The following is a 27,357-nucleotide window of genomic DNA, read 5'->3' on the forward strand; positions in this document are numbered from 1 at the left end:
AGATTTTAAACCATCTGCTCTGTTTGTGTTAATCATGTGTTTTGTTTTCCACTAACATCCATTAAGACTAAATTCTATTAAACAGTGGGGCATATTTTACCCTTTTGATAGTTTTGCCTAGCTGTGTCCTTTGTGTCAAATGGCATAAGCTTGTCTCCTACTGTTTGAAGTCCATCGAGGATCAGCTTTATCCTGTCCCTGGTGCTCCAGGGCTCCTCAGATAATCTCCCCTGGGGAGTCCCAGGCACCTCCAGTGAGGTTAATGCTCAGTGTGAGTCTCACCACCACAGCAGTAACATGGTGACAGTGCTGGTGTCCCTCCCAGTGCCAGCTCTGCCCATGTGGCACCTCCACAAACCCCTGTGCCAGGCAGAGCACTCCTCCCTGCTCCTGCCTGCGAGCGTGGCCACTGTCACCCCAGTGCCTAAATGTGCTCAGGCTGAGCAGCCAGGCCTCCTTATCCCAGCCCTGCTCATTCCCACTGCTCCCAGTGCCTCTTCCAGCTCACCCCAACCCTTCACCCATCCAGAGAGATTCAAACTGTGCTGCCAGCCTCGACAGAAGCAGTGCCTGAGATCCAGGAGACCACCAGGTAACCAAACTTACTCTGTAGGAAGAGGCTTTTAGAGATGGACAGACGTACCCAAAGCTGGGCAGAAACTGGAAGGAAAGTCAGAACTGGATCCCAGAAGCATCAAGCTCTCAGGCTGTGTCCTTAACAACAGGAAAATCACACCCTGTGACCCCAGCAGACATTTTCACTTTCTTCCTTTGCTGGGGTTTTTGCAAACTCATTCCCAACTCTTGGGTGCATTAGCCAAGACAATCATTTATTGCCATTCTTATACTGGATGCTTGTGGGTGTGGGTTTGTTTCTTTCTTTTTTTTCTTTTTTATACAATTTACAAGTTTTAATACAAATGAATATTTTTACATACATCCAAAAAAATTTAATATAAAATATACAGCATTTAAAAACATCTTGATGTAGGAAATTTCCTTCTGAAGCTGTGCACTCTGACTCTTAGACACTTCAGTGGCTGAGGGAAGAGTGGCACTGGCAAGACCATCCTAAAGGCTCCATTCATATGCTTTAGCTTCCTCCAAGTCTAGCTGGGGAAGGAGGATGCAGGAAAATAAACATCTGTGATACCTAGAGGAAGAAGCCTTGAAGGTGCCTCCTGCAGAGGAAGGTATGGCCAGGACGAAGCCCTGGAATCTGCTGCCTTTTTATACCTGCAGTAGTTCATGGCACAGGGCAAGAGCTGAGGTCTGGGTGGGGGGGAAGGCTGGGACAGCAGTGAGCAGCTCTGTGCTGCCTCTGACTCCAGCTCAGCTGGGCCACAGAGGAGATCATATCCCACTTGTGATCCAACCCTGGCATCAGGAAGGAAAGCTGATTTCTCAGGGGCCAGGTCTCAAAGATCTGGAAGTGGCATTTAGTGAACTGAGGCTGAGAAAAGTGCAGCTTGTTCTCCCTGAGCCCTGCAGGTGCCAGGGGAGTGAGGGCACAGTCCAGCCTGGCTGGCAAAGGTGGGCAGACACTGCTGTGGTGCAGGGGAGAGCCCTGTGCTGCCCCAAGGAGCTGCTGGCTCCCTCTCCCATGCAATCCTGCCAGCATGGGCTCTCCACATCTGCCCCCCCACTGCAGGAACTGGGTCCAGGGCTTGGAACACTCCCTGCTGTCCCCGTCCAGCACCCTCAGTGTGTCCCCAGAGTCCAGGGGTTGGCTGTAGCCAGCTCTGCTCCTCTACCAGCCCCACAGCAGGGTGAGGGTATTGCTTGGAGACACTCAGCTGCGTGTCCATGCTCTCTGCTTATGCTGAAAAGTGAGGAAGACAAGGAGGAGCAGCAGGGCAGAGCTTGGGGGTTCCAGGAAGCTCCCTGCCTGCCCAGAGGAGAGCAGCTGCCACTTGTTAATCTCTGGTACCAAAGAAGCAGCAACAGCCAAATATTGTAGTGTTAATGTTGGAACCAAAAACAGGGCCAGGATTTACCAGCTTTAGTCAGTGTTTAGATCTAGAGTCAACATCTCCATGAGCTGCAAATATTCTGGTAGCCATGCCTGTGTGCTCCTCTGTGGCCCTTGGCTGTCAGGCCACAACAGGACCAGTGCTCCCAGTACAGATGGGGTCTGGTCAGAGCTCGGGAGCTTTTGTGCTGCACTGAGGCAGATCATGGCTTGCTGCAGCCCTCAGGGGAGGGTGCTCCCAGGCAAATGAAGAGACCTCCAGAAAAACACTGAGGCAGATGTTACCTAGGGAGGTTGTAGCTGCCTCATACCTGGAACTGTTAAAGGTCAGGTTGAACAGGGCTTGGAGCACCCTGGGATAGAGGAAGGTGTCCCTGCCCATGGCAGGGTGCCCATGGCAGGGGGTGGAACAAGATAAGCTTTAAGGCCCCTTCCAACCCAAACCATTCTGTGGTTCTGTGTGAAGGCATTAGCACAGAGGAGAGAGACTTCCCAGCACTATCACAGACAGTCATGACTGGGCAGGGTTCCCTGTGCCTTGGGGAGCAAGAACTGGATGCAGCACAATCCTGGGATTGGGAAAGGAGCCATTCACCAGCTCTGTATTAGTCACAACTGCAAGCTGCAGATATCCTGCCTGGAAAGACATCCCCTTCCTCTAGGGTGGGATAGTCAGGGCTCAGGCTTTATCTCAGCTGTGGTTTTCTCAAGCAGGCTCATTACTGAAGCAGAACACCACTTTGGATCACAAACAGGAGAACAGCTATGAAACCTCTCTGGGGGTTGTTAAAGGAGATAAAAGCTGGTTCAGCAGGGCTGCAGGAAGCTGAACCATGCTTGCTCCCTGCAAAAGGAGTTGCTCTTCCTCTGCACCAGACCAGAGGATCACAGGCAGCTTTTCCCAAAGCCCTGTCTCATCCCTCTTCTGACACAGCCAGAACATGGTTGTGACAACAGCACTAGAAGGCAGGGCTGGCCCAGCCCGGCTGTCCAGAGACCCTTCCCACTGTCACCTCAGGAATGTGAGCTCCCAGCACTTCTGGGACTGCAAGAGGGATGGCTCCGTTGCCCCAGGACACAGGGCAGGGAGGCAGGGAGGGCGTGCACAGGCACACACACAAGGAGAGCAGGCAGAGATGGAGAACCAGAATGGGTTTCAATAGAGATCTCCTGCTTCAGCAGCCCTACTGGTCCCAGATTCTCCTGCCAGGCCCAGGAAACCCATCTGCTCACAATGAGGAAAGGAGCCACTTCATTTTAGCATCACCATGATACTAACAAATACCTCTAGTAATAAATAAATAAAGCAAGAACAGCCTGAACAGGCACTAGAGCTTGCAGGTTCCTGTGAAGGGTTCCTGGCAGGCTGGGAAGGGGCTGCATACCTGTGAGGGGATCCCTGGGGGATGCCTGGGGCCCTGGGAAGTGCAGATGTAGTTTTGCCAGGAGGCTGTCTGGTTTGCATTTGTGATGGAAAACTCCCTGGGCCTTTGGTGCAGCCACTTTCCCAGTGGCTGTTTGGCCCTGGCTCCAAGGAACTTGAGCTGGGTGCTTTTAAAATGGAGAATTCATCCCCAACTTGGTTTCAAACTGCAACTTCTGCCTCTTTTGGTAACGGACACGGACCCTGGAGAAGAAAGAAGAGAGTCACTAGGCAGAGGGGTGAAAGGTAAAACTGCTCCACTGCCATTCCTGAGCTGCTAGTCCTGGCCTGGGTCCTGTGGTAGTCTGGGAGGGGAATCAAATCCAGACAGCAACCCATGGTCTCAGTCTTACCCCATCCAGCTAAATCCCATCTCCAGGGACACCAGACACAGCACAGAAAGGTCCAGAAACCCTTCACAGGAACTGAGATGGTGTCTCTATCCCCATCAGGGTTCCCTGTAATCCCCACCTTTCCTCCCCAGCCCATTTCCTGAATCAATGTTCATTAGTGTTGACTCCCAGCTCTGGCTGCTCCCTGTGCTGGGAAGAACAGCCAGTCACTTTGCCTGCTACTCATTCTTGGCTTCAGCCACTTCCCGTGAAAACGAGTCCCACAGTCCAGGCTCTGTGTGAAGGCACATTTCCTCTGCTGTGATTCAATGCCTCTCTGTCCTCATGGGACAAGATGGAGAGAACAGCCCTCCTCAATTCCATGCTGGTGTTGCATAGACCTTGGCTGTCTCCCTCCCTTTGGTTTGAGATAAGGAAATTTTGTTCTCCCTTCCTGCTCCCAATCACTGCCACTGCCCTTCTCTGACCCTCCTTCCTCCCCTGTGCTTCCTCCCTGGGAGGTGGAACGTGAGCCTGCACACAACAGCCAGGTGATTTACACAATGCAGTCAGCTTTTCCTTTTTGTTCCCCACCCTGTTCCCTGGGCATCATTATTTTTTTGCAGCTCAAGGCCAGGCTGTAGGGAGGCTTCAGCCTTTTCTCCCCATCTTCCCTATAACCCCCATACCTGATTTCATGCAGCTTGACAATCTCATTGATGATAACCACAAGGACCAAGGAAAGAAAACCCAAGAGCCATGAAACTGGAGAGATGGAGACGTGGTTAAAGGTCAAAGAAGAGTTGAGGTTTTCCCAGAGTTTCAGGTCCAGCACAGTCTGTGCCACTTGCCCCAGCACTCTAAGATGAAAAACAGACACAGCAAAATCTCAGCAGACCTGACAAGTTTCCCAGGATCTGCAGATGAAACGCTCACAACAGAGACCCTTCACCAGTTCAGCAGTGGAGATCAATTGCCATGATTCTCCTCAGCACCAGCAAACTGGTGCTGGAGTGGGCCTGGGGCCCTTCTTGCTCCAGCATCCTGGAGCACCTCCCCAGGGCCTGGGGTACTCACACAACAGCCACAGTGAGCGTCCACCAACGGTTGGAGAGGGGGCTCTTCTTCCACAGGGGCTTGGTGCGATGGACGTGGGTGATGGATATGAACACTGCAGGGAAAAGGGGATTATTTGGCATCACACACAGATACAGCACTTTACAAGGTACATCAACACCTGTTACTCCTAAGGGATATGGGGTTCATGTCCCTGGAACCAGCCTGCCATTCAAGGCTCTGTCAGACCAGGCTCCTCACAGCGATTCCAAGTTTCTGGAATGCAGGTGGGTGCAGTGAAGTGGTTGTACTGCACAGTTATTCACTCTGAGGTGAATAACTTGGCAGCTAAAACAGAGCAGGTAAAGGCCCAGGTCTGGGGAGTGGGACAGGGGTGGGTGTGCCCTTGTTCCAGGGCTGCAACAGAGGAAAGCTCCAGCTCAGAGAGAGATTTAGCCAGAGACCCAGAGCTGTCTGTACAGGACCCAGCATTTGCTCAGCTTTCACCTGGGGTCTTCCAAACAGCTGCCAAGCAAAGCACCCCTGCCTTGCCTCGGCAGTCTGAGGGACATAAAAGTACTGCAACCCACTCTCTCCAAAGCTGGAGATCAAATCAGGAAGCATTTCTGCTGGACTGGACATCTGCACATCTCAACACACAGCACTCTGCCCAGCACCATGGGACATATGGGACAGAGAGCTGAGATCCTTCAGTGCTGTCAGGGAGCAGCTGGACCTGCTCTGCTCAGCTGGCTCTACACACCTCCAGAGGATTTAGAAAGGCTTCCAGCTCTCAAACAGTCACAGCTGCACCAGTGCCCTTTGTGGGAAGGCAATGGGGTACTTTACAGAATAGTAGCAGAGATATAAACACTTTTGAAGCAGGGAATACTTTTGGAAAGCTACAGGTGCTGCTATTTTTAAGAAGGCAAAAGGGATTTGGCTTTTCTGGTGGGACTGGACAGAACCATCACTTCACCAGGCTGGTAGGAACAGAATCAGTTCTGAGGGAGCTGTCTTTAATCTGCCAGGGTAATGTTTAGTGAGACAGGGGGATTTAAGCCTGTGCTGTGAGGCCACTGCAGGGTCTGCTTCTATCAGGGAGTTTGTGCTCTGGCATAAGGGGCAAAGAAAGAGACAAAGGGTGCAAGCTTTCCCTCAGAGCAGGGAATGGGGTTCTGGGAACAGGGACTTACCTGTGTGTAAAACAATCAGGCCAGCTGTGAGCTTCTGGGCTACCAGGAGAGCATTGGAAAATGTCCCAAACCAGTCAGGAGCACCATAAGCATTACTAGTGAATGAGAGAACACAGGAGAGTCAACAGTGGGCACTTAACTGTCTGCCCTGCTCCCACCAGAGCCATGTTCTCCTTTAACAGCTGAGGGATCTGTGTGTGAGCTCAGGCTGTGCTGGTACCAGGAGGTGACAGTGGGCAATGATGTAGCTGCCAAGGCTACAGCCCTGGTGGGTCACGGAAGAGGCTGAAGCTTGTTAGAGGATTGGAATCAGTCCTCCTTAGAAAGGGCAGGAGCAGTAGGGATGTGTGTGGCCAGTTCCTCACCTGTGCAGCATGATGGAGGAGCAGGCTGTGAGGTTGAGGCTGGTGGTGTTCACCCCTTTGCAGGACTCATGCAGGGTGAACCCAAAGCAGATGAGGCAGGAGCAGATGGTCAGGCTGAATTTCAGCAGGAAGCAGAGCAGGAAGTAGTGCTGAGTCTGTGAATAAGGGAAAGCAAGGAGGTTGACATGGACATGTCATTGGTGTACAACCTCCTCCCCATGGACCATCAGAGAATCAATGGCTGTAAAAGACAAGCTGTAGTACAGAGGAGATGCTGCACTGAGGATCTGCCCTCTGGCCATGCTGGAATAGGGGATTCCCTCCCTGGCTCATGCCATGGATCAATTTACTGAGTGAGCAAGGAAGGCACAGGGCCTCAGTTACACATCAGCACTGGGACAAAACTGAAGAGAAAAAAAGTGTGAATAATTTAAATCTGAGGAGTGACCTACCTTCTTGGGAATGGAAGTCAAGTTTTTTCCTGTTGCCATGGTCATGATGGAGCTGTGGGGAGGCTTGCCCAGGAGTGAGATACTGGAGAAAGGTAAGTGAAGTGTCTCAGTAATGTGTTTGGGCACCAGAGCTATTGTGCTTTTATCTAACATTTGAACCCAAATAACCTACTCAGACTGCTTGAAGCATTGGCACTTATCTTTACATATGCCATAAAAGGTGTTATTCATTGAAGGTGCAGACAGAGCGAGAAGTGATCTCCAGATGTAGGAGGAAGAAAAAAAAACCACAACACCTGTGGTACCTTGGCCTCCACCTGACACTCCAGACTTTCCATCACACAAGGCAGGGGTTAACATAGAAGCACACAAATGCTCTTGTCCCTGTTTCCAAGCACTTTGTCAAAGCAGGTGCTTGGAATAATCCTTGCAGCCTTCTTAGCGTGCTGTGGGTGATGTCAGCTTGCTTTTAGCATGGACACAGTGAGGCTGAGGGGGTGGTCTGTACATCCTGGAGGGGGATGGGTGGGAGGAGATTCCACCCTGACAGACTCACCTGAGCAGTGGGTAGCAGAAACAGGAGAGCCACACGATGTCTGTTGTACTGAGGATGGGGGGCAGCTGCACCAGGCAGGAGAGGAACTGGACAGAAACAAGCCAGAGTGATGAGCATGAGCAATGCTAGGACAGACTTGTTACCAAAAATGCTGCTGTCTTCCCTGAAACACTGGGATGAGCTGGTAACTGGGCTGCCACTGCACAGCCCCTCCATATGTTCCTGTGGCAGGAGCTGCAGGGGATACTTTTCTCCAGGGAAAAAAGGGTTTGAAAGTAAATGTATGAGGATCAGGGAGAAGGGGCAGCACAGGCTGAGATCACAAAGTCTCCATGTGTAACTTCCCCAAACACACTGTGTAAACCTGACTGAAGGCCACGTTCCTCTCTCGAGGCTGCCCCACTGCAGCCACCCCACACCCATGTGAGCCCTCCTGTCCTCTGAGCTAAACACCATCCCCAGTCAGGCCAGGACTCACCTGAATGACAACCAAGGTCAGCTGGCACTGCAGCAGGAAGAGGAAACACTTGCGGATCCCATAGGTTGCGTGCCTGGCCTGGAAGGAAGCACAAGCTCTCAGAGCCCTGCTGGGAGCAGCTGCCAGCCCAGAGCAGCTACCAGCAGACAGGGGCAGAACATGTGGCCTCAGGAGAAGTGGGAGGGGAGAGGATCTGGACACAGTGAAAGCAAAAAGGGAAGGTCTCTTGCCTACATCTAAAAGAAAGGCAGGATTTAGCCAAGGGGTAAGTTTGGCATTGTTGTCTGGCTAGGGATCTCTGCAAGATTGTACTTCATCCAAAAGAACAATATTCATGTTCTGTTACCCAAGGCACCATTCCCAAACCATCCCCAACACCTTGGACCAGGAGGGCAGGAAGATTCTCCCTCTTGTGCTTCCTGGACAAAGGCCAGGAGACACACCAAAGCTCCTGCTGGCAGCACTGTGGGCACCTCAAGCAGGACACTTGTGTGAGCTCCTGGCTCTGCCCCTTGCAGAGGGCAGAGGGAACAGCTTGGCTCACCTGCTCTATGAGCCTGATGATGCTGGTGCTCTCTTCCTGGCGGAAGGACATGGAGCAGGGCAGGCTGTTGAGCTGCCCTGAGAGCTGCAGTGGGGTGAGCTCCTCAGAGCCATTGCTCAGGGTGGTGCTGGTGGCATAGCCAAAGGTCTCCCAGGAGCAGCGGGATGGGTAGAGAGGGTCCAGGGCTATACTGCAAGGACAATACAAGGGGTGTTGCTGAAAGGCCTCCTGCCAGAAAGGAAACTGTCTCACTGCTGTGCCATGCTCTGCATACCTTGCTCAGGTAGAGAAGCCTGAGCTATAACATGGATTTTAGGATTGATCTTCCTAGATTTTCAGTTATTCACAGAGAAATAATGAACATAACTGGGTTTGTGGCACAAAGTCAACAAATTGGCTGATCCATGGGGTACTTCCACTCTTTCACCTGATGGGAAGAATCTGCAGTGGCAGTTGGGGCACAACAGTCCAGCATGCAAGAGAGCATCTTCTTTTCAGACATGAAAATAGCTCTGTGGGTCAAGGATCTTAAACAGACATCCCCATCCAATCCCCCCAGATCTCTCTCTTGGAGACAAAGACGGTTAAAAATGGACAGAGCAACTGTGAGCACCCCCTGCTCAATCCACAGATGTGCTGTGACCCACAGCTGGGTACTTGCTAAGATGAAGGCAGCTGGAGGAGGAATAGATCCTGCCCCACCTGATATCACTCTGCAGGAAGAGGCAACTGTTCCGAAGGTTGGCAGAGCTGCCCAGGCAGCAGGTCACCTCCCCATACTCCTGCATGATCTTGATCATCTCACACATGGCTGCAGAGGGACAGAAGGAGCAATTATGTTATCATGCACACAAAAATACAGTGTTTCACATCCTTTCCAATCTGGGTAACAAACAGATCCTTTAAAACTGCCCCATCTGATAGTCACCACTTGTGTACACTGAGATCCACAGACAAAGCACACAATTAGATAGTTAATTAACTGCAGACCAGTTAATTAACTAGGTGCTCTATATATCTGCCACTGCAGGAATTGATCTGTGATTCACAGAGTTATAACCCAGAGATTTCCATCTCCAGCACACCTCTTTCAGACCAGAGGTGTAGGTATAGCCTGGCTGCATAAAACAGCTTCAGCATCAAATGGTCTTGTTAGAAAACATCAGAAAAGAAATAAACCTAAATAATTCAAACTGAAAATAAATACAGTGTTTCAAACTCTGCTCAGTAGCACATCACTAGTGGTGTTGCAAGTCTAAAGGGAGGGAATGTAACAAAAGCAGTGGCACGTTTAGCCACACTCAGAGCCAGACCCTGCTCCTGCACTCCCACCCACCACCACCTCTACCCTTTATCAATATGTTTATTGACATTCCTGGGGCCTCTAAGTCAAATCTGGTCTTTGATCTGATTTTAGTTCTGTAGCTCCATGCACAGTGCTCTGCATATACATGGATTTTCTAGAATGCTCCAGGCAAAAAAGCCCAAGCCTCCCCTCTGCAGATTCCCTTGTAAACACCTTCACAAAATGCCAGGTGCACAAAGACCTGCAGCACAGTGAGGGGCTGGGTCAAGTGGGGAGCTGCCACTTCTGTCAGAGAGAGGAAATTTGGGCACTAAGTGTGAAGGCAGACTGCACTGTGATTGACACACTGCAAATTGTGACCAGAAGTACTAAAATGGGAAATCATAATGTGGTTCCACACTCACTGGAGATCTGGCAGGTATTTGCCAGTTGAGCACTCAGCCCCTTTCTTTAAGAATACCTCAGAGAGAGAGAAAGAGAAATTTTGTCCTTTCCGTTTCCTGCAATCAAAAGCTGCAAAGCAGCAGAAGGTGTTAACAGCAACTGCCAGGGGAAAATTCTTCGTGTAAGTGATTTCTGAGTTATACAAGAGTTGTTAGCAGAGATCAAAGTCTCCTGGTACACTGATAACACTTATTTAATGAAAGGCAGTAGCATTTTTTATGTTTGCTTTGGTGTCTCTTAATGCAAATTGAAAGAAATGGTTCTCAGCCCAATTCAGCAGCTGGGCAACAGCTGCATTAAAATTCAGTTAACACCTGGCTCTCCACAGGAAGTAACAGGGTAATTAATATCAATATGTCCTCCTAGATTTCTGGAATGTATCCCCTTCCCTTCACCCATGTCCAAACTTGGATAAGCCAGACCAAGGAGCTGGGGAAGGAATTCATGGAAAGGAGTAGGAAAGGCCACTTACTCTCTGGGGTGCAGTCTGTGAACAGGGGCACCAACAAAGGCACGTTGTCAATGTTCTGCAGGTGAGGTCTCACCTGGTGGATCCCCCGGGGGAGTTTGGCCTGAGAAAGAGAAAGGACAGATTAAGCAGGGAGTGTGAGAGAGAGGCATTTCAGAGAAAACTGCTGAAATGAAAATGATGATTCCTAGAATTATGCAACTTCAAGACACAAATTCATACACCTGCAGATAGAACTGGCTTTCCCAAGTCAGTGTCAAAAGTTTTCTGATAAAGTTCTACACTAGCCTGCCAAGCTGCCTGTGCTTGCCCTCAGGGTTTGTAAGGTCAGTGTGACAAACCTATGCTCAAGGATTTCTAAAGGACATTTTGCCTGTGTGGAGAATCTAGTCAGACACATCTGCTGTCTTCCAGCAACTGGATCTATTTCAATTGCAGCCACATCAACCTGCAGCAAGGCAAGAAGGGTTCTTGCCTTCTGAAACCAGGCCTAAAGGACTTTTTGAAATCTGCGTATCTTTGATATTCCTGTAATCTCTGCTGAGCACATGTGAGGTCTTTCTGAAGCAGGAAGGGCATGTCTCACACTGACCATTGGGCAGCACCAGTCTGTGGCTCACAGCTGAAAGAGAGAGTGTTTCTTCTGTCTGCATGGAAAGTGGGGATGCTCCCACTCCCTGCCCAGCCCATGGGAACCAGAGGAACTGAGATGCAGCTCTCAAGGTTACCCCATGTTTGGTAACCTCCATTCCTAAACTCCAAAGCAAAGAGCTGCTCAGCAAAAGTAACTAAATGAGAGAATCACAAATTTCCCAGGTACTAGATACCAAGCTGGAAGAGGGTGAGGGAAATCAGGGGTCCCAATGGAAACCAATCTCCTTCGAAGAGGAATTTCCTCTGGGAATAATGAGGTGACACTCCTGACCATGACAAAGCAGGAGGTGCACAGGGAAAGGGGCCCTCACCCTGTTGCAGTCCTCCAGGAAGCTGGGGATATCACTGTCTGTCGGCTGAAAGCTGATGAGATCCGAGTGCCCTTCCTCTTCCATCAGCAGAAGCCCCTCCACATCATCTCGAGAAACTGGAGCAGAGAGAAGCAGCATAAACAACAATCCCAAACCTGCCTCTGCCACCCCTGTGCCACGGGGGGTGGGAAATGCACGTGGCACTGCAGAAGCCAGGAAACGTGAGGCCTGGTTTTCTGGGTTAGCAACACTCAGATCTCCCACTCAGTCATCTAAAATGCAGTATTTTTAGATGACTAATCTGTTCAGAGGTAGATATGTGAGCCTAGTCTCTGCTCTTTTGAGACATGATACTTTATCTGTTCTATTGGCCTTCTAGGGGAAGAGAATAAAGAAATCCCAGCTAATGTAAGAAAAAAAAAAAGAGTAACACACAGGCAAGGGACCTTCAGTGGCTTGACCAGGGCCCCAGCAGATAAATTCATGGCAGCTGGTGCACTGAAAGATGTCTCTCTCCCAAAACTTGGTACTGGCTTGCTAGAAAGGCTATAAATGTAAAGTGATGTCACTTACACACACACACACCTGAGGCCCATCCAGTTTTGTGCTCAAAGCTCTGTTAGATCAAGTGTTTGGTGTGGACACAGGAACCTATGAGTGGGTTTAAAAGAACCACCCAGGAAACACAAAAAAAGGCATTCAGAGTGGCCAAGACACAGTTCTCACCCTGATGGAGGTCATCATGCAGGGAGCCAGCATGGCTGGGGCTGGAGGGGGGGATCTCTGAGCCAGGTACATCACCATTGGGTGTTAAGGATATGTGGCAATTCCAGCCAGTCTCCAGACCCATTTTCTCAGCAAACACCTGTGGGTGAGCAGACAAGGGTTTCAGAATGGCTGCCCAGGCCAGAGCACTGCAGACTGATGCCATACTGGAGCACAGGTACCTTCTGGACTCATTAGTGGGCTGAATCAGATTAACCTCAGATTGCACTGGAGCTAAACTCTCCAGTCAGACAACCAGAGGCCATGCAAGGTCAGGGGGGTCAGCAAACACAGCTTACCTTGCTTTTGAGCTCATCTTCCAGGGAGAAGTAGACAAAACGAATGCAGGCATTGACCAATCCATCAATGAGGCGGACAATGTCAAGGCGAGCCTGATACTGAGATGAGACCATTCCCATGAAGATCTGTCCACTCAGAGCCTGGATACAGTCCTCCTTCTCCATCACTTCCCCAATCCCTTCTTCAGGCATGCAAACAACACGCAATCACATTGAGACATGAGGGGCACATGTGCATCAGACAAAGGACACGTGGTGGGGAGGACACCAAGGTGACACCCAAGGACATGGTATCCAGACAGAGAAATGTGCAGGAACACCAACACAGGAGGAAAGATGAAGAGACACCCATTTGTCACAGCATACCCAGTCACAGAAGTGGTTTCAGGACACCCCCACATAGGACATCAAGAACACAAGTGGGAAACAGCAAGCATGGAAAGAAAAAAGATAAAACAGAAGGCAGGGATCAGTCACATGGAATTTGGGTAGAAAGGTCAAGGATGTGCTTCGTAATGTTCACATGTGCATTTTAAACACATCCTACTGTGCCTAAACAATATGGTGAGTCTAGCTGAGGCACAGTGGCATCAGAGCACAAGGGGCTGATGCAAAGGAACTGAATCATGTTCCCTGCAAACACTTCCAAAAAGCCTGCAAAGGCTCTTTGACAGGGTTCCCTCACCATCACCACATCAGCCTGTGGTGAATGGGGGCTGGATGCAGCATGAAGAACAAAATAATGAAACACTTCACACAGTTGCAAGGCTTGCCACAGGTGGGACTCAAAAGCGTTTTGAAAATAGTCACAACTGTTCCCAGCTATTGGAAACCCCACTAGTCACATTTTACAGAATGGGAGACCAAGGCAGAAAGAAGTTAAGACTGGTTTTCCAAAAGAGCCTCTTGGATTTATGTAATGGTATGTGCTTCTTTCTCAGTTTCCATTGCTATTCTGAAGGACATGTACAGTTCATCTAGTGGGAATCAGTTCCTTCAGTACAGCAACAAAATCTATCAAGGAATAGTAGTTGCATAGCACTGTACATTTCAATCCTTTGAAAAGCCCACCCCATGTGATTTCCATAAAATGAGACAAAGAGCAAACCAAGTCCTGAAACACCTTGGCTCTTTGTAGCCTGCTTTAGAAACACTTCCTACAAGGAGAAGAGCTTTTCTGTAAGCTTCAATACCTTAACTAGAAATCCCCCTGCCAGCTGCCACGTCATCACTTCCTCTGGAAACGCATCTACTCCAGAAACTCTTCCTTCCAAATTTCCAAATGCCACTCTGAATAACAACGTTCCTACAGCTCTCCACTGCTCAGATCCAGCCCCTGGGCCAGCAGCAGCCCTGGTTGCAGCCAGGACTGCAGCCACACGTACCATCTGAGCTCCAGCTATTCCTCCTGCTGCTCTGTTTGATGGGAGTGGTCCCGGGGAGGTCGCAGCACGTGAAGATCGCGCTCTGCCCCGGCACCTGCACCAGCTCTATGCACTTGCCATTGAGCTGGGAGGACAAGGCACAGTGCATTGGCTTGTATGCAAAGGCAGAGCAGTATCCTGACAGGCAGGCTCTCTGGTAGAAATCCAGCACCTTCTTCCTATGTGGAAGAGAGAAAAAACAGGCAAAGTTAACAAAAATGTGGCACATTTCTGACAATACAGAAATGCTGCAGTTTCATGTATTTGGAAAAATGTCTTCCATAAAGAGTGGTTAGGAAGTCTGAAGAAGAATTTCCCTGCTCTTTCTGCATTCTCCAAGCTGCAGGCACTGCAGGGCAGCAAGAACACGTATTCCAGCAGGGGCAGTGATGAATGTTTCTGTTTGCTCATCAGATTGATTGGTATGAACACAGAGCTCTTCAAATACACTTATAATATGCTTATATGGCTGCCAGATGACTACAAGGAAGTTCATTACATGACAGCAGAAGCTTAATTCATCAGACACAATTTATCTATAGGGAGATAAACACCAAAGAGGGAACTGACAACTCTGACAACAGGATCTACGGCAGAGATAGCTGCAGGAGCAAACTTTCCTCCTATCCCCTTTCAGAGTCTGGGTCCCAGGAGCTGTATTTAGTCAACATTCAATCACTGATATAAGGTAAAATTCCTTCTCTGAGCTGAATTCACAGGTAACAAATTAAACGTAACAAATTAGACTATGCATCAGATTTTTAATTTGCTTGTAACGTGATCAATACTCCAAAAAGGATCAGTGGCAGTTTTTTCACACCTGAGGATAAGCAGATTTAGAAGAACAATGTGAAAAGTCAGTGAAACTAAACGTTATAGGCCTGCTATGCCAACAGGAACAGCAATTCAGCCTGTAGATGAAAATACAGCACACACTGTCAGATACTGCTGCAGGACTCCATGGGCTTGATGCACCGTGTGGACTGGTTCAGGCACAACTGATCATTTTGCATTTCATGTAAGACAACACATTTTTCTTGAAAAACAACAAAAAATTCTCTGCCAGCAGCGTGACCTGATTATCATTCAGTCCTACTACACAGTACAGTCAGAATCCACTTACAAGAGGACAGTATCCCAACAGATACAGTAAGAAGTGGCTTGCTCTTTCAGTCCAACTGAATGCTTGTTGCTATCTAATCTCTTACATTGCTATGGTAACAATTAATTACAAGCAGAGATGGTTCATGTTCATAACCTACTCAAAGCTCTTAGAAAGCTTAAAAGGCTTTTAAAGAAAAGAATTTTAACAGAGTGACCGGGTTCCCTCTGCATTTTATCTGCAGCTCCTGAATTCCCCAAATGAGAAAGCTGCCCACCTGTCAGAGCCAGAGAGGGGGTAGATATCAGTACCATCCCAAAAGTCAGTGCAGGCCTCAAGGATGATGTCAGCTGTCCCATGAGAAAACATCTGCTCAGTGCCTGAAGTGTAAGAGAACAATGAGTCAGCACCACACATACAGCTCCCAGGAAGGGGATATCACACCAACTGTTCCCTTATTTGTTAAGACACGAGCATTACCACAAAATGCTTTGATGCATTCCAGATATCCCCTTTTCCTCTGCTGAATGTCTTCAGTCTCCATCAAGAAATTGTTCAGGATTGATGAAGCACCTTCAACTGCCCTTTGTCTAATTGTGGGTTCAAACAAGGCTGTGATAAAATATAAGCTGTATAGTCCCTTCCTATTCTCCCCTAACCCAGTTTATCAATCCTGCTCCTATAAAGGTGGGGTAGTACCTTGCTCCTGCATCCCACAGAGCAGAAGAAGAGAAATTCCTTTGTGCCTCTTGTCATGAAAGTACAAGCAGCAATGATGAGCCTTTGGGGATCAAAGTCTGCCTACACTGCAAAGTGCATTCATTTTTAGGCCAGATGTGGAACTAAAGGGTAAGAGCTATTCTTGAATACTTTTCATTCGAGTAGCAGAAGATAATTTGACAGTGTGACCTGCCAGATAACAGCCTGCTTCATATTTTCACCCTGAAAATGTGTTAAATCAGGATGGGTCAGAAGTTCAACACAAGAGACTCTGAAAAAGTAACTCATGTTGTCTTTAGGGAAGAATTGAGCATCAACAGACACCACAGCTTGTCCTGTTTTCTTTTCTCCCTCTATTTTAGTTTTTAATACAGATTCAAAATCTCTTATTCCCTCTTGTAGTCAGAGGTATTAAAAAGTTTTTCTCAGAGGTGTGCGACATCCCTGATGCAGGTTCCAGACACAGGACACAAGTTCAGGGATGTGGGCCTGCCTCCCCTCCACACCTTCTGCTCCCTCTCATTTGTATTGACTCGTTGACATTTCCTGCACACAGAATCTCCGTTCCCTCCTCCAGCTGCTCTGTGACTTTGCCCCCAACCTCTTCAAAGCTGAGCTAATGAAAAAGAAAACAAAAAACAACAAAAAAAACCACAACAAAACACACAAAAAACCCCACTGGCAAGTAAAATGAGCCCAAAGGCTTCTCGCAGGCATTGCTGCTGACTGCTAATGCTCACACTGGCTGGTGAAATCCAGAGCCAAGAATATCCCCTCAACACAAACCAGGCAGGGACCTTCAGGAACACCAGAGGATTTTCCAAAACATAGCAGCTCTCTGCTTTTGCTATAAATAGTCATCACAAGCCAAGTTTTCAGCATAACAAACCCCCAAGATGAATAAGAGTTGTGTGTGAAAGAAGGAGCCTGTCTCAGGGACACAAAGGAGCATTTGTGCAGAGCTCTGATTAATTTTATTGTATAAACACCTAATCTTTCCCACCTTGCTCCTAAGGTCAGATGTCCTTGCTTGGAAAGAGGGAACAAGAGATGTTTATCCATGCAAAACCTATGTCCTGGATACAAAGCAAGAGCTTGCAATGACCACATGCACAGATGTACCCACATTCATGCCTGAGAGCAACTGCAATCCATTTTCCATTCATTCCCACCAGAATCCCACACCACAGTCCTGCTAAGGGGAAAGTGGCAGCGACTGCAGACACTATAAATTGCAAGTTCACTGAGCTGTCCTTGCCAGTAAAATGTGCTCAGTCCTTTCTCTTCCCAAATCATGAACTCTCAGGCCAGGATTTCTCTGGCAAAAGGGGAAAAAACGAATTAATAGGGCAGGGGGAATGAGCAGCCATTCATGGCTGTTGGGACTCATTGGAAAGAACCAAACTGCTCCAGCTGAGCCAATGAGACAGATCAAAAGGGATGGAGGAGTGCAGCTCCAGCAAAGGAAGGAAGAGATGGCATCAAGCTGTTTTACTCCCTGGAAGATGCCAGTGAGCTCCTCATTTCCATGTGGTTACTAAGGATCAGAGATGAACACTGCCAGATGGTGAGACATGTATTTCAATGGAATAGTAAGGGAACATACAGATAAGCTGCCTCCTATTTCTGCTACAGCTGTAGAATTTATGTATCTTGCTTTGACTGCAGTATGTCATGGGAGTGGGTGGATTCAAAGGTTTATTCACAAATAATGTGTGGAGAGAGGTAAATTATGATCATCTGGTCTGACTTCTGCATAAACACAGCCCGTTTGACTTCACCCAATGTTATCTGCACAATCCAGTATTTCTGGTTCTAAAATGGCTGTATTTTAGGAAATTTCAAGGGATAAGACTATTGTGTGAGAGGTGTTCCAATGGTTAACTAAACCCAACTGGCAGAATTCCTCTTAGAATTTACTCTAGACAGCATAATCCAGGTCACACCTATTCGTCTGAGCTCCAGGCTCTAACCTAAACCGTTTAAAAGTGAGGATAAGGAGTTGAAATGAGGCAACATTAAAGGATTTTTTTTCTCTACACTAAAAATCTCAGCATCAAAATAATGCCTACTTACAAAGGTAAGATAGCAGCAATCAGAACAAATGAAAAAGCTGCTTCACAGATTAAGACAAAAATTTAAAAAGCGGGTGAGAGAAGACAGTTAACCTGGTAAAACTCTGGCCAGCACAATGATCATATTTCAGATTCAATATTGAACATATTGCAACTCTAGAGAGCCAAGTTCAGTCAATTTAAGGAATTACAAAGAGACCAAGAGCTCTGACAGGCAAGCTGTTAAATCTTTCTGAGGTGCTTTAAGACCTCAACCAGCTGTACATCCTTTCCATCCTAGCCCATTCCTATGAGAGTAGGAAGGAGTACAAAGAGTGGGGAAGTCTGCATGGCTTCAAATTTATATTCATGGTCACTGGGAGCTTGCATAAGAGTTCTGTGATTTCTTATTAGTATGCAATACAGGAGTGTGTAATGTAATACACAAGACAACTCACAAATATATTGGTTTATGATTTACCAGAAGGATGAGCATTATTAACTAAAACCCAGAGTGATACTCAACCCTGTGCAGTATTAGCTTCCCTACCATCATGAAGTCTATTACAAGCTCAATAAACCCATACCATGCTCTGCACTGCCATTTGTTCCCAGAAAACAGGTCTACTATGTGCTAAGTTATTTTTTAAAAATTATTTATGATTCTGGAGTGAGTCAAGGCCCCCTCAGTGTATATATATATATATATATATATATACTGAGTATATATATAAATATATATATATATATACACATATATATATACCACAGATGATCACTGAAGTTTGTTAATCATATCTGCACTGGCCATGGACATCACCCCACAGGGACTCCAGGCTCTTCCAGCCTGACATTTTCTGGGCTCTCTGAGGAAAAGTTCACCCTGTGCCAAAAGTATGCCCAGAGAAAGAGGTAGCCTTACTGGTAGTGGTGTCCTTCACAAACAGGTTAATCATGTGGCTCAGGGGGGGTCTCCTCTTGGTGATGGATGAAAGCTTCCCCAGGATGGTTTCCTTAACCATCTCATCACTTGGCAAGCGGTACAAAGCCAAATAGTTCTCCTGCTTGAAAAGATCTTTAGCACCTGGTGTGAAACCTGAAACATGAACACAAGGAGGAGGAAAATCAGGCTCTAATCAATGCAGAAGAAAAGTCCCTTCTCCTGCTTCCATGCCACTCACTTTGCCTGTGCTCATTCTGACACCTCCCCAGCCAATGGTAGGTAAGCTGTGCTTACTGTGCATCTATGTAAATATGGCTCAAGATCTAGGATGAAAAACACTCAAAAGGCCTAGATTAGTAATTAAAGTGCTCATGCTCTTGTTCACCGATGAGAGTAACTGTGACATCACAGGACAGGCACAGAAGTGAGTTCAAGTTTCCATGTTTTAATCTTAGTGTTTACCTCTAACCTCTTAGTACCCCTAAGCCTTCATTTTCCCATCTGTAAAATGAGCTGAGGTACATCATTTGTCCCCAAACTCCCTCTAAAGCCCTACTGTAAAGACAGGCCAGTTAACTGTTCATTAGCAGGTATTCTTTGTCTCCTGATGAGACTGGCAGACTCACACCAGAAGAGTATGAAGCCTAGCCAGGGTTGGCTGGCACTATCCTCAATGACATTTGTTCCTTGGATAGCGCTGACAATGTCAGAACTTGCCAAAAGCCATCTCTTTAATAAACTCTTTTGGCAACCAAACAACAGAGTCAGCTCTGTATTTCCACCTCCTCAGCAAACGGGACTGGGGAAATATTCTCATGCTCTCTAAGGATTAAGTGTCTATGGACAGCTCTGATTCCTCTGTGTCTGTTCATCCAGTTCCTCCTCACCTATCAGCCTGGCAAGCTCACAGAGGCCCCAGGGCACGTGGACAGGCAGCACAGCACTGTGAGTCTCCTGCAGGGCGATGTTGCAGAGGTGGTCGGAGAAGCGGCACAGCCGCTCGGTCACGCCGGCGTTGCACAGGTTGAGCAGCACGTTCAGGCCCAGAGGCTTGAGGGAATTCAGGTGCATGTGCCAGTTGGAGTCATCAAACTGGATGCAGGAGGGGTTTTGCTGGTCTTGGGACAGGCTGAGCATCTCCAGGTGGTAGTCACACACAAAGTCTTCAGCCTCACAAGCCAACACCTCGCTGTCTCCAACAACCTGGTCCAACAGACAGAGAAATTGTAGTTGGTTACAACGAATACAGCTTGAGCTAGAATCCTGCAGTGAATTCCCAGTTAAATTCCCCAACAGTGGGGATTCTATGGGTTTGAGTTTGTGTTACAGCTCCACAAAAGCCTACTTGTGTGGCCCTCCAGTAAGTCTTACCTGAGTATGTTCCTCCTCTCCACCCTCTGTGTCCTTGCTAAAGCTCACGTTGGATCCAGAGGGATGTTTGCTTCTGCTGTTTGGCTTTCGGTGGGCAGAGGCTTCAGGAGCCTTTGGAGCATCACCAGACCAGTTGTTCCTCTCTTGTTCATTGGCCATGTGCACTGTATCTGCCAGTGGGCCAGAGAGCAAAGCATCTCTTTCATGGGGCTGTGGGAGACCAACAGAGGGAAGGGTGGTGATTCAGGGGTTGAACACAAGGCACTGCTGATTCACCTGCTGCTTCAGGACTCCTGCAGGAAAGGATCCTCGCTTGCCTCTTCATCTTTAAGCAAAGAATTATGGCACAGGACTTCTCTACAAGGCCCCTCTATAATATCATATTGTGTGTCAGTCAAACTACAACTGCAGCCAACACACTGCATAATGGACTAGGGATCACTCACCTCATCTTCCACCTCAGGATGGCAGAAGGAACGTGTGGAGAGCTCATCAGTCAGGTCTTCATGGCTGTCATGAGGTGGTTCCACCTTCCCACTGAAGAACAGAACAGTCTCTGGGCTGGGGTTTGGCCAGGAAAGAATCCCCTGCTTGTCTACACAGCAGAGCACCTAGAACATCCCACAACACCCCCAAGAAAGCAAAATCTTAGTGAAAACATCTCAGTGTTCATGCACAGTTGTAAATATCATGACTTTAAAAAACACATGGGAGGATAGACAAGTCTCTCCTTCATCAACTTTCTCTCTTAAGAAATTGTACCTAATAACACTCCAAGAAATCCAGTAATGCCTTGCTCTAACAATATTGTTTAACACCCATTTTACTTCAGCATATTACAAAATTAGGTATGAAGACCAAGGGAAGGAAGTAACCACTCAGCCCATTTCACCAGCTAATACCTTACCAGGACCCAAACCAGCTGGTTCTTGCACAGGAATCAAGAGTGTAATTTGACCAGAACCAGAACTGGAAAATACAGACATCCTGTCAGATGTCACAGAGTATCTCAAACTATTGTTTTAGCCTGTAAATGTACTTGGACATGACAAGACAGTTATAAACCCTTCTACAAAGACAGGTGCCTGAAGGGTTTCTAATTCCAGCACAGTGAACTGACTGCAAACAGTCTGTGCTCAGGGAAGAATGGTATGAATGATGCACATGAAGCATCCTCACAGGGCTCCTCTTTCTGACAACCCAACAATACTCACAGTGACAGATCCCAGACTGTGGAGCAAGCTGGAAGTGAAGCTCAGAGTTGGGGATTTGCCTTTTAAAACACAGAGGAAGTGGCTCCAGATACAGCGGATCATTTCCTGAGGAGGGAAGCAGAGGACATCAGCCAGTTAGAGACTCATTCAGTGGGAGATGACAGGAGAGAAGGAAAAAAGGGCGTGTGACATTACCTGCCTTCACTTTCAACACAGGGATACACTGTAAGACTGACATCACTCCCTGTGGGAACCTGTTACCTGATACAGTGCTGGTGTTCTCCAGGGAAAAGCATTTCTTCCCCTTTCCACTGATTGCTAACAGTCAGTCTGATTGTTGAATTGAGAATCCACTTAAACTACCTCTTGTCTACCCAAAAACACAGAAATGAATTCTGGAGTTCATTTTGAGTGGACCAGTTGTCACCTCTTGGTATTTTTATCCTGAAGTAACTCAACCCTTTGGATTGTGGAGTTTGAGGTCTTTGGTTTCCTACCACCATGCTGCAAATCAGGTAAAGGATGGGGTCCCTGTGGTGAGGGGACTTGCCCAAGGTTACTTACTGAGGCAATGATAACATCTGAAACAAAGCCAAGGTGCCATGACTACTCCATCCTTACAAAAGAATTGTAATGGAACAATTACAATGTAATTGCAAAGAAGGGGATATTTTGCAAAACTAAAATGTCCAGTTGGCACCCTTCATTTTCCACACAAACATGTTTCAGAGGGAGTCTGGATCAATCCAAGCACCAGAGCTGTGTGTTTTCTTCTGGCAATCCTAAAGCCAGTAAAACCAGGATTGAATTACTGTGCTATTTTACTGCTTTTTAGCTGTTTTTCTGGAATACTGTGACTGCAGAGCACTTCCCCCTAAGCTCCTCAAATCATATTCCCTGGATCCTAATGGTTAATACAGCAGTAAACTCAAATGCAAAACAATCCACAGCTATCACCAAGTAAAAAAAATAAAGCTCTTAATTAAATCAGTTTCTTCTAAGAAAAAATGTTACAAAAGGAAAGAAACAGATCTTCCCAACAGGGTAGGTCAGCTAAAACCAATCCACTTTAATACCTGAAAAACATCTCAGCTAAATGATGAACTGGTACAGAAAGGCAACAAAATATTCAGCAAAGGAAACACATGTGTGCACCCATGTGCATTCCTCTGAGTGACTGGGAGCAAGGAGACAGGAGTTGATTCTTAACATACCTAGGGATCTTTAATCGCTCCTGGACTCCATCTGTCTCCTTACAGAAAGGGGAATCTTAACACCAGATTAGACAGAGAAGTATCTTTCCTCTACCAACCTGTTTAATCTGGATGATGTAATTTATAGAGGGGCCAGAGCAGTTCCTTCCCTAGAAAAAGGGCTCCTGAACGTTCAATTGCCCCAGCTTTGGAAGCACCAGTAATGTGCTTAAGCCTGATAAGAAGCCTATGGAGCAGGATCAGACTTTTAAAAAGCCTGAACATCCCATGGTCCCCTCTGCAGTTTGGTCTAGGTGGTGACCACCATTCCCTCTGGGTTTTAGTTTTGGCTTGAACAAGGTTTTTCTGGTACAAGCAAAATACTTCCCTTCTTTCAGACACACACCACACAAAGTTTATTTTACTTCTGGAACAGGACTTAGAAGAGGTACTGTCTCCAGGATAGAAAACGTTGATTTTCAACCATTTGCATTATTCAGAAAAGCACAAGTGGACTCAGTATTGAGGTCACCTCCATCTCTGGTCAGCACAGCAGTATTTACATGGGGAGGCAGAGGGGAAGACATGCAACCTGCATGCACAGCAAATTAAAGCAACAAATGAGTGACAATGGACAACTGACACAAGTAAAAAGGGTCTAGCAACAAGCAGATCAGAGAGGAAGGGAAAGGATATCATGAAGTTCTGCAGTGAAGATGGAGGAAAACAATTCATAATAATAGTACCTGAGAAGATACCATCTCTGTGTAGCTGCTGAGAGTGTCCTCTGAAAACTTAGCAAGCTGCAGCAAGAGAAGAGACCAGTTACTATAATTGTGCTCAGAAATGTGCCATGAGGAACATCCCTCCCTCAGGATGTGCCTTCAGGGAGGAGAAAGCAGGAGTCCTGCTCTGTGGGAATCACTGTACCAAGGCAGACTGATAACTCATCAAAGCAATTAAGTCTTTAATGGACTCTGGTTTTATCTACTTGTGAAGCACAGGCAAAGTGCTTGGTGCTGTACATCACAGAGGAACACACAGTCATTACCTAAATGTCTACAGAGAAAATAACAGCAATTAGAGCCAGAGAAGGCTCTTTCTGGGTGGTTATTTTTAGTCAGAAAGAGACAGGATTGAGTGATCTGATTTTAACTTATATGGGTCAGTTACAGGAAGGGAGCTGGAAGAGGGGTTGGAAAAGCAGGTGCCTGGAACACAATGGACACAGAGGAATGAGGTGATGTGAAAGGGATGTGGATAGGAAATGAAAAGAAATTATAGCAGGGCACCACCATGGTGCTCTTGGAATCACACTGAGAAATTCATTAACTCAGAATTTTTGCATCCAGTACAAGGGTATTCCACACTAAATGTAATTTTGAAAAAGTTTAAATTTAAGTCTATTCATAACCAAAAGTGAACATGGCAATTACATATATGTGCCCAAATAATAGGGCATATATCTGTCACTTGAAAAAGGATCAGTTTAACAAAGCTGAAAAAAGCCAAGAGAAATCTGCCAGAAATCATTTAAACTGAGAACTACAAAGGATAATTAGGAACTGGTTAAGAAAATTTTGTTACAATTTTAAAAAGCAACAATCCCATAGTAAAAATAAGAGACCAGTTTTGAGTGAAAGCGAAAACAGAAGGAAGAATTAACATAAAAATAAGGAAAAGTGTACCAGTAGGTAATTAAAAACAGACCACTGCTTGTTAAAGACAGTGAAATTGCAAATGAACATTGTAGGCAAGGCAGACGTGTTAAATAAATATTGCTATTCCTTATTCAATGATACAATCATACCATATGATAACTATGAAATATTTTCCATTCCAACACCAGCTACTGAAAGTAAATATGTTAAATTAGCAGGCCTGGACAATGACTGTTACTGCTGATTTTGCACAAGGCTTGAACTATGGATTAAGTCCCAGTTCAATGGAAGTGGTGCCAATGCCCAAAAAGGGAAGGAGAACCATCCAAGTTACCACAGGACCCCAGACAGAGTTTGATTGCAGACAGAAAAAAAGAGCAGCTAATATGAGACTCAATTAAAAAAAAAAAAAAAGAAGTGGAATAATACAATCAGTGCCAAACACCACAACTATATGAGCAGCAAATCTCCTCAAACTATTATATTTTTTTACAAAATTACAGATTTGACTGATAAAAGTACTGCTTTTGACATAGACTATTTGGTAATTTGACTAGATTCTAAATGCTTGACTAGTTTTCTAATGAAAATAACAAGGTAATAGGGCCCATGTCAGATATATTAGAAACAGACTATCTCTAAATGGAACAGAAATTATTTGCAATAACGTGTTATGAGCTCAAGCAGGGACAAATCTGGGTATTTTGTTAATAGCCTGAGAGAAAACTAAAAACAACACATTAGTGATAGAGACTGTAAAGGATATAAAGTTTAGGGCAGGGTGCAATGCAAAGAGGACAGACCACTGTCACTGAACAATATGGACTGCTTGGGCAATATGCAAAAACGTGTATCCCAACAGGCACAAAACTAAGGCTGTGTATTTAGGTGCAAAAGTGAAGGCTGGATTACAGGATGAGGATTCTCAGAAAGCAGTAACTGCAGCTGAACAAAGCCTGGCCTTTTAAAGCAGTGGCTGAAAGATCTGATGGGATCCTTTGTTGTACTAACAAGGGAACACAGAGCAGGAAGTCCAAATCATTCTGAAATTTATCAGAAGCACAGCTATTACTGGAATATTTTGTGGGGTCTGAGATTCATAACCCTACAGTGGTCCCGAAACAGTGGAGAAAGCCAAGAGCAATGCCAAGAGAAAGATTAGAGGTTTGGAAAATATGCCTATAGTGCCTCAAGGTGCTTGAACTGTTTACTTAACCAGATATGGTAAAAAGGAATGTGAGTAGTTGCAACAGACCAGAATTTTGATTGATGTGATCTTTGCTCTTAAATCTAGGTGACAAAAGATGTAAATTTTCCAAGGGCTGGAAATCAGATACTGCAGAAATTCCTACTAACACAGAATGTCCATTTTTAGCAGTGAAGGTAAATAATTACGAGACAACCTAACAAAGGCAGTACAAATATTTTCAAAGCAACAGTAAATTCCTTTATAAAAGGAATGTTGCTGCAGTCCAACTGTAGTAATGAAACTTGAGGCACAGATTTGTTTAGGGGGGCACTGATTTGTGACCTTTCAATCAGTCACAAGGGTCACCTTTGGCCTTGAAAAACTGGGAATCAAACAGCTTGAACATGATAGGAAGGGGAAGAAGATGGAGAAGTGGCCAAGTTACCACCAAGTAGGCCAAGTGATTGGAGAGGAGAAGGGTCTTACCTGCTGCATTTTGAACAAAGAGACAAGGAAGGAGAGAAATAGAGAGGCCAAGTGACTGCCCTGGTCAGGGTGAGTGACCAAGGCACATCACAGCAGCTGTTCTGCAGCAGCAAGGATGGAGGATCATGTGTGAGATGCCATAGAAAGAGCTGGCTGGACAGACAGAGTTGCCTGGACAAGAAAAAGGAGCAGACAGGAAAGAAAAAAAGGAAAGTGCAAGTATGAGTGAGAGGGCAAATGGGAACATTGAGAATGATGATGCAAGGAAGCCAAGGAGCTCTGGCCTTTCCCAGCTGAATTGTGAATTGTGAAGGGAAAGAGGGAGGTTTCAAAAGTATAAACCAAGTGATGCTGAGAATGGGTAGGAAAGGTAAAGTGGCAAAACACTGAGAAGAGATTCTAAAGGTGCAACTGCTACTGTAACATGTCCTTCCTCCCAAGACAGGGGCAGCTTAGTCATGTTCAACTTGAGAGAAAAGCATAGAAAACACAGACCCAGGGCCACAGAGGCCAAGGAAGGGCAAGAAGGAGGGAGAAACTCTGTCCCAGTAACAGAAATCAGCACAGAAGACAAACATAGCTCAGTGCATCTCACCAGCACTGCCACCAGGACAAAAGAAGGGACGTGCAACAGCACATCCAGCTCAGGATCACATCCCATCAGACCACCAAACTTCACTCCTCAAACCAGCACAACCACCAGAAACTGCTCTTAACTCCCTCTAGGGTACTCTACTCAAAGGCCATGCCTGCAAACAAAGCCCCAGAGCCTCAGGAAAGGATGGTTCAGCCCACAGGGCATTGCAGAGGATATGATGCATCTCATTCCTTCACATTCCTTCCTACACTTGGCAATTTACAGCCACCACAGGGCATGTATCTCCACGTTGACCCCTCTGACAAATTGTATTTATCTGACAGAAAGTGCATGCCTTGAGGAGTTTTATGGAATCACCAGAGCTTCCTATCACCTTGGGATATCTGTAGAGAGGTTGAAAAAATTAAAGAACTACTATTGTACTCCAGGGAGAGGGCACAGCTGGGACAACCAAAGATCCAACAAGGTTTTACAATTATGTGGACACATGTGCTGAATCAAATGTGCTCACTTCACAGAACCTTTTCATCTCCTGCCCTTGTCTCTGCAATGGTTTGATCTAGAGAGAAACCTACCAGTGAGGAGGAGGAGGCCTTGCTCATCTGGGCCAATACTCTGGCTTCTCCAAAGGCTGTAGCAAGAATCCATAGGACAGGAAAGAGCAATGGAAGGATGGGTAAGACACCATTCACCTGAAAAAAACAACCTGTGATCACCAACAAGAACAGAGACAAGAAGTCAGAACCTCTCAAATGACATCTTTTCTACCACAGTGAGAGG

At 46.5% G+C, this 27,357-nt stretch overlaps 1 protein-coding gene across 3 annotated transcripts in view; it reads right to left on the reverse strand.

Annotated features, from left to right (window-relative positions):
• Nucleotides 1-3,051: 3,051 nt before the first annotated feature.
• TMEM94 (transmembrane protein 94) overlaps nucleotides 3,052-27,357 on the reverse strand; it is a 35,532-nt gene continuing 11,226 nt past the window's right edge. Inside the window, exons 9-31 of one of the 3 annotated variants that reach the window (XM_062505990.1) lie at nucleotides 27,153-27,269; nucleotides 23,390-23,446; nucleotides 21,451-21,555; nucleotides 20,695-20,847; nucleotides 20,237-20,446; nucleotides 19,753-20,068; nucleotides 18,845-19,018; nucleotides 15,426-15,528; nucleotides 14,008-14,225; nucleotides 12,623-12,801; nucleotides 12,285-12,423; nucleotides 11,559-11,674; nucleotides 10,597-10,696; nucleotides 9,077-9,185; nucleotides 8,375-8,564; nucleotides 7,831-7,908; nucleotides 7,353-7,438; nucleotides 6,797-6,878; nucleotides 6,345-6,499; nucleotides 5,980-6,074; nucleotides 4,805-4,898; nucleotides 4,417-4,587; nucleotides 3,052-3,599 (exon numbers count right to left, since the gene is read on the reverse strand). In XM_062505990.1, coding sequence (XP_062361974.1) covers nucleotides 3,527-3,599; nucleotides 4,417-4,587; nucleotides 4,805-4,898; nucleotides 5,980-6,074; nucleotides 6,345-6,499; nucleotides 6,797-6,878; nucleotides 7,353-7,438; nucleotides 7,831-7,908; nucleotides 8,375-8,564; nucleotides 9,077-9,185; nucleotides 10,597-10,696; nucleotides 11,559-11,674; nucleotides 12,285-12,423; nucleotides 12,623-12,801; nucleotides 14,008-14,225; nucleotides 15,426-15,528; nucleotides 18,845-19,018; nucleotides 19,753-20,068; nucleotides 20,237-20,446; nucleotides 20,695-20,847; nucleotides 21,451-21,555; nucleotides 23,390-23,446; nucleotides 27,153-27,269 — 3,120 coding nt within the window. In that variant the 3' untranslated portion in view covers nucleotides 3,052-3,526. Of the gene's footprint in view, nucleotides 3,600-4,416; nucleotides 4,588-4,804; nucleotides 4,899-5,979; nucleotides 6,075-6,344; nucleotides 6,500-6,796; nucleotides 6,879-7,352; nucleotides 7,439-7,830; nucleotides 7,909-8,374; nucleotides 8,565-9,076; nucleotides 9,186-10,596; nucleotides 10,697-11,558; nucleotides 11,675-12,284; nucleotides 12,424-12,622; nucleotides 12,805-14,007; nucleotides 14,226-15,425; nucleotides 15,529-18,844; nucleotides 19,019-19,752; nucleotides 20,069-20,236; nucleotides 20,447-20,682; nucleotides 20,848-21,450; nucleotides 21,556-23,389; nucleotides 23,447-27,152; nucleotides 27,270-27,357 lie in introns of all 3 variants that reach the window. The other 2 variants (XM_062505989.1, XM_062505988.1) reach the window with 2 other exon arrangements.

Source organism: Cinclus cinclus, chromosome 20, assembly GCF_963662255.1.
Source record: "Cinclus cinclus chromosome 20, bCinCin1.1, whole genome shotgun sequence".
Taxonomy (NCBI): domain Eukaryota; kingdom Metazoa; phylum Chordata; class Aves; order Passeriformes; family Cinclidae; genus Cinclus; species Cinclus cinclus.